A 5,315-nucleotide genomic window follows, 5' to 3' on the forward strand; every position below is an offset into this window, starting at 1 on the left:
AAAAAGTAAAATACCAAACATGGTTAGCAAACCCCGTGATGGTAAAAAAGGCAAACGGATCTTGGCGCATGTGCGTCGACTACAAGGACATTAACAAAGCATGCCCAAAAGACAATTACCCTCTGCCGAAAATCGACTGGAAGGTGGAGTCCCTCTTGGGTTTCCAGTTTCTAAGCTTCCTGGATGCATACAGGGGTTACCAACAAATCCCAATGGCAGAAGTTGACGAAGAAAAAACTGCATTCTTCACAAACAAAGGCATTTTCTGTTATGCAAAAATGCCATTTGGGTTAAAGAATGCCGGAGCAACATACCAGCAGGTAATCGACAAAGCATTCCAGGACTAAATTGGACGAAATATCAAAGCATACGTGGACGACAACGTCATCAAGAGCAAAGCAGAGGAACAAATGATTTTGGACATCATTGAAATGTTTGATTCACTACGCAAAATCAATATGAAGTTAAATCCGTCAAAATGCTCTTTCGGAATGGAAGAAGGCCGTTTCTTAGGCTTCACGATAACTCCAAGAGGAATCAAGGCAAACCCGAAGAAAATCCAAGCAATCGAAGACATGCAATCACCAAGGAATAAAAAAGACGTGCAAAGCTTAAACGGGAAGCTAGTGGTACTCACAAGGTTTCTGTCACGAGCCGCCGACAGAGCTCTCCCCTTTTTCTAGACGTTAAAGGGCTGCCTGAGCAAAAATATTTCATTTGGATAGATGAGGCCGAGAAGGCCTTCCAGGATGTAAATGCATTCTTAAAGGAGCTGCCAACATTAACGGCTCCTATACCGAGTGAAACCCACACGGTATACCTTGTCGCCTCCTCTGAAGCAATCAGCTCGGTTCTAATTGTCGACAGAGGTAATATCCAAATGTTGGTGTACTTCATAAGCAAAGTATTACAAAACGGAGAAGTAAACTACCCGGCCATGGAAAAACTAATTTACGCCTTAGTGCACACAGCCAGACGGTTATGGTGATATTTTCAAGCACATCTGATACGATTCTTCACGGACCAACCGATCAAACATGTCCTAACTAGACCAGAAATTTCTGGAAGAATGGCAAAATGGGCAATAGAACTTGGCGAGCACGAAATCACCTTCCTCCCGAGACATTCAGTAAAGGGTTAAGTCATAGCCGACTTCTTGGTAGAGCTCCCGTCTGACATGATCAAACAAGGAGAAACTACTATTACAAGAAGGGAAACGGACGAATTCTGGGAACTATATACGGATGGAGCGTCAAGTGAGGAGGGAGCCGGCATAGGCCTACTTCTCGTTTCCCCAAACAGAGAAGAAATAACCTATGCTATCCGGTTGAAGTTCGCCGCCTCAAACAACGAGGCCGAGTACGAAGCACTAATAGCCGGATTACGCTTGGCAAAAAGTATAGACGTACGACAACTTACAGCTTATGTCGACTCACAACTAGTAGCAAGCCAATTAAACGTCAGCTTTGAAGCAAGAGATACATCGATGTAAAAATACCTAGAGCTTACGAAAGCACTAACCAACACCTTCGCAATATTTGAAATAAATCAAATACCCCGTAACCGTAATAAGAAAGTAGATGCTTTGAGCAAGCTTGCCTCTCTGCTCTACGACCACTTCACCAAAAAGGTTATGGTTGAAGTACTGGAAAGAAAGTCAACCGAAGAGGATACTCTCACGGCAACAATCACGACGGAGGAAAAGTGTTGGATGACACCTTTCATAAAATACCTTGCTGATGGTACCCTCCCGGAGGACAAACTACAAGCCCGCAGGATACGAATGCGGGCACCAATGTACAACTTTAAAAATGATATCCTGTATAGGAAATCATTCACAGAGCCTTACTTAAGATGCGTTGGCCCAGTGCAGGCCAAAGAGATCATACAAGAAATGTACGAAGGAACCTGCTCCACACATTCCGGCTACCGAACGATAGTTAGCAAGATCAAGAGAATGGGTTATTTCTGGCCACACATGTACCGGGACACATATGACCTAATCGTAAACTGTGAGGCATGTCAAATACACGCTCCCGTCAACAGATCCCCTCGCAGTAACATGATTCCTATACATGCCGCTTGGCCGTTCTGCAATTGGGGGATCGACATTGTCGGTCCATTCCTAAGAGGTGTCGGAAACATCAAATTCCTAGTAGTCGCAATCAACTACTTTACAAAATGGGTCGAAGCAAAACCGTTAAGCACGATCACGGGACGAAAAATCTTAACCTTTGTATGAGAGGATATTGTCTGTCGTTTCGGTTTACCACAGTTTGCATACAATCCATTTAAGGACTGGTGTGCAGATATGGACATTCAAGAGTCATTTACTTCTATGGCCTACCCACAGGCCAACGGACAAGTCGAGGTCACTAACAGAGACATCGTTCCCGGGATAAAAGCAAGACTAGGTAAACACCAGCTAGGATGGGTGGACGAGCTCCAACATGTACTATGGCCACACCGGACAACACCAAAAGATAGTACGAACGAAACACCTTTCAGCTTGGTGTACGGCATCGAAGCGGTTATCCCGGCTGAAGTGCTTGTCCCAACCAACCGAATAACAACAAAACGATGAAGCATTACGAGAAAACTTCGATGCTCTAGAAGAATGACGGACGATAGCACATATCCGGTAAGCCGAAAAGAAGCAAAAAATCGCAAACCACTATGACAAAAAAGTCAAGCCACTGGACTTTCAGTTAAACGACTTGGTGTTACGTAGCAACGAGGCCAGCCGATAGCAAGATGTTGGAAAACTGGGCCCAAGATGGAAGGGACCTTACAGGGTTGTCGGCATAACTAATTATGGTCAATGCAAAACACTTATGTACTCAAATCATTTCTATGTATAAGTCATCAATAAAGTTTCATTTTATATACTTATGCACTGTAACGACTCTGAATATGTCACAAGTAAAATCAAAAGTCTTTTGGCATATTTCAGACCTACCGCCAGAAGAAATGCTTTCTAGCTTTTGTTGGTAGGATGACACCCCTTGAAGAACCTTTTCGAATAACAAGGGTGTCTGACCATATCATTGATGTTCCGGTTCTACCGTATAAACAACTCAACCATACTCACATGTAGTCTAGATATCTACATTTTTGTCATGATAATATACGCAACTCGAAGCAAAATAAACTAGTTTATACACAATATGTAACAAGATATAAAGAAGTCACATTAATCATACAAAACACAACCGAGTGCATACCTCTATGGTTGGTAATTTACAATATCCTACACGGATGAGTTCTCGTCCCTGCAGATTTTGTCTAACTCTTCAAAACTAATCTGGCCAAGAGCCTCATGTGCCTGCTGATAGTCCTGGACACAGGTAGCGCTCAAATCAGTCTTCATCTTTTGGGCTGCGCTACCAGCCGGCAAGTAACACTGCACTGCCTTCAACACCTCAAACGTAGTCAGCCTCTTGATAGCCTCAATAAAGGCGCTGAACGGCTGATGAACAATGAATGACTTCAGGAGACGGCCAAAAAGCACAGGAATACCATGTTGAAGGAGGGTAAGTTAGCCTAACGTGGCCGACACCTTCTCTTATAACTTCTTATTATCATCAGAAAGTAGGACGACCTTCTCCTTTTCCTGGGCAAGTGCCGCCTTCAACGTTTCCTGCACTTCCTGAAAAACACGTAACTCATCCCGGGTAGACTCCAAGGCCTCCTTCGCCGATGCCAGCTCCTCTCAAGGCGAGTGATCATCCCCAACAACTCCACTACGCGACGGTTATCATTCTCAAACATCACACAATGCTCGTGAATGTGACGAGCATCAGCCTCGCTCCGGTTTAATTCATCTGCCGCAAGATGCTGAGCAAACACGGCAAACAGAGAGCGCAAGTGTTGTGCCTGGGTGGCGGAAAGTGCGGCCAACGCCTTTTTTAGAGCCGGAAAGGTTATGAAGTCCAGATATTCCCTATAAATCAGGTAATCTGAAGCATCACAGTGAAGAAGATCACGGAATGGCTCGACATTATAGTCGGGCAGAATGTAAACATTCTGCCTAGCATTTGTTGTCAGCCGGGGGTGAGCATCCGAGACCTCCACGGCGGGCTCTTTTCCGGAGCGGTGCCCTTGAACTGACTCCCTTTCAGTAGCTGGCTCCTCCTCAACCACCCGACTCTCCCCCACAACCAGCTCAAGCCTCTCCCGGGGAGTAGCTCCCTCTAACAATGGAACCATGGGGCAGATGCCTGCGCCCCCGCAGAAGTCACACCAGCGTTACCTATGCATACACGAAAGAAAGCAATGTAGTCAGTACAAGATACTATTAGGCAAGTTAAAATGCGCGTTAAAGGCATACCTTCAGCTGCTGTAGACGGCTCAATCGGACGCCTGGTACGACGGATCAGCCCACCCTCTGAAGAACTGCCATTGGAAGATTCCAAGTCTTCTGGAGGCGGCGCCCTGTGACGGCTAGAAGACTCCGGAGGCATACCTTCAACCATCTTGTCGGTAAAAACCATGTCATCCAGACTCGTCGCCCTCAGAACCTCCGACACAGTTAACTCTGCACAGATCATAAAACGTCATTTTACAAACCATGACTAGAAAACAAAAGAGAAGGATGGAAAACGTCGCACGGATAAATACCTCTCCCGTCTCTGCGAGCAACAGGAATCCTATCAGAATGGGTCCAATTGTTGCTAACATTAGCCATTACCAACACCTTCTCATCATAAGATCGTTGAGTAATCCTCAGGCCCCTCAACTAGTCAACCATCAATTCACCCAGCTCAGACAATTGTTTCGGCTGCTGCACAGTCACTGACCTAAACAGATAGTATTGTGCGTTCCTCAATGGAAAGTTAGAACACTTGGCAAAACGAACGATTACATCCAGTTATCTGCAATCGCTGGTGCCTCCCCAAGGAAATCAATCTTATCAGTAAACATGTACCACCCTCTGAGATAGGACAATAGCCGAAAAATGCTTCTGAAAATGTTCAAGCTTAGGACCATGCATAAAACATTAAAATACATTTCAAACAGCACAATCTCGCGAACCCCATTTGGATGCAAACGAGCAACACTAAGGCCATAGAAATTTTAAAACCTTCATGAAGAAACGAGTAAATGGGTATCTCAAATTTGAGACCTCAAAGGGTCTAAAATAGATAGCACAATGATTTGTTGGGGGGCCACAAGCGCGCTGCTGTGACCTTGGAATCACTAACCCCAAGCCTCGTAGTTGAGGGCATATATAACAAATCCTATCAAGATAGGCTTGGTCAACATTACTAGGCGCACGTAATACATCATGAAGAATATTAGCATATATGGGGTGC

General features: G+C 44.9%; 1 protein-coding gene across 1 annotated transcript; it reads left to right on the top strand.

Moving 5' to 3' along the window:
- The first annotated feature begins 1,633 nt into the window (after positions 1-1,633).
- On the top strand, positions 1,634-2,584 carry LOC139875284 (uncharacterized). The gene is made up of 2 exons (XM_071862629.1): positions 1,634-2,155; positions 2,276-2,584. The coding sequence occupies exons 1-2, from the start codon at positions 1,634-1,636 to the stop codon at positions 2,582-2,584; spliced, it is 831 nt and encodes a 276-aa protein (XP_071718730.1).
- The last annotated feature ends 2,731 nt before the right edge of the window (positions 2,585-5,315 follow it).

Source organism: Rutidosis leptorrhynchoides, chromosome 11 (assembly GCF_046630445.1).
Source record: "Rutidosis leptorrhynchoides isolate AG116_Rl617_1_P2 chromosome 11, CSIRO_AGI_Rlap_v1, whole genome shotgun sequence".
Lineage (NCBI taxonomy): Eukaryota > Viridiplantae > Streptophyta > Magnoliopsida > Asterales > Asteraceae > Rutidosis > Rutidosis leptorrhynchoides.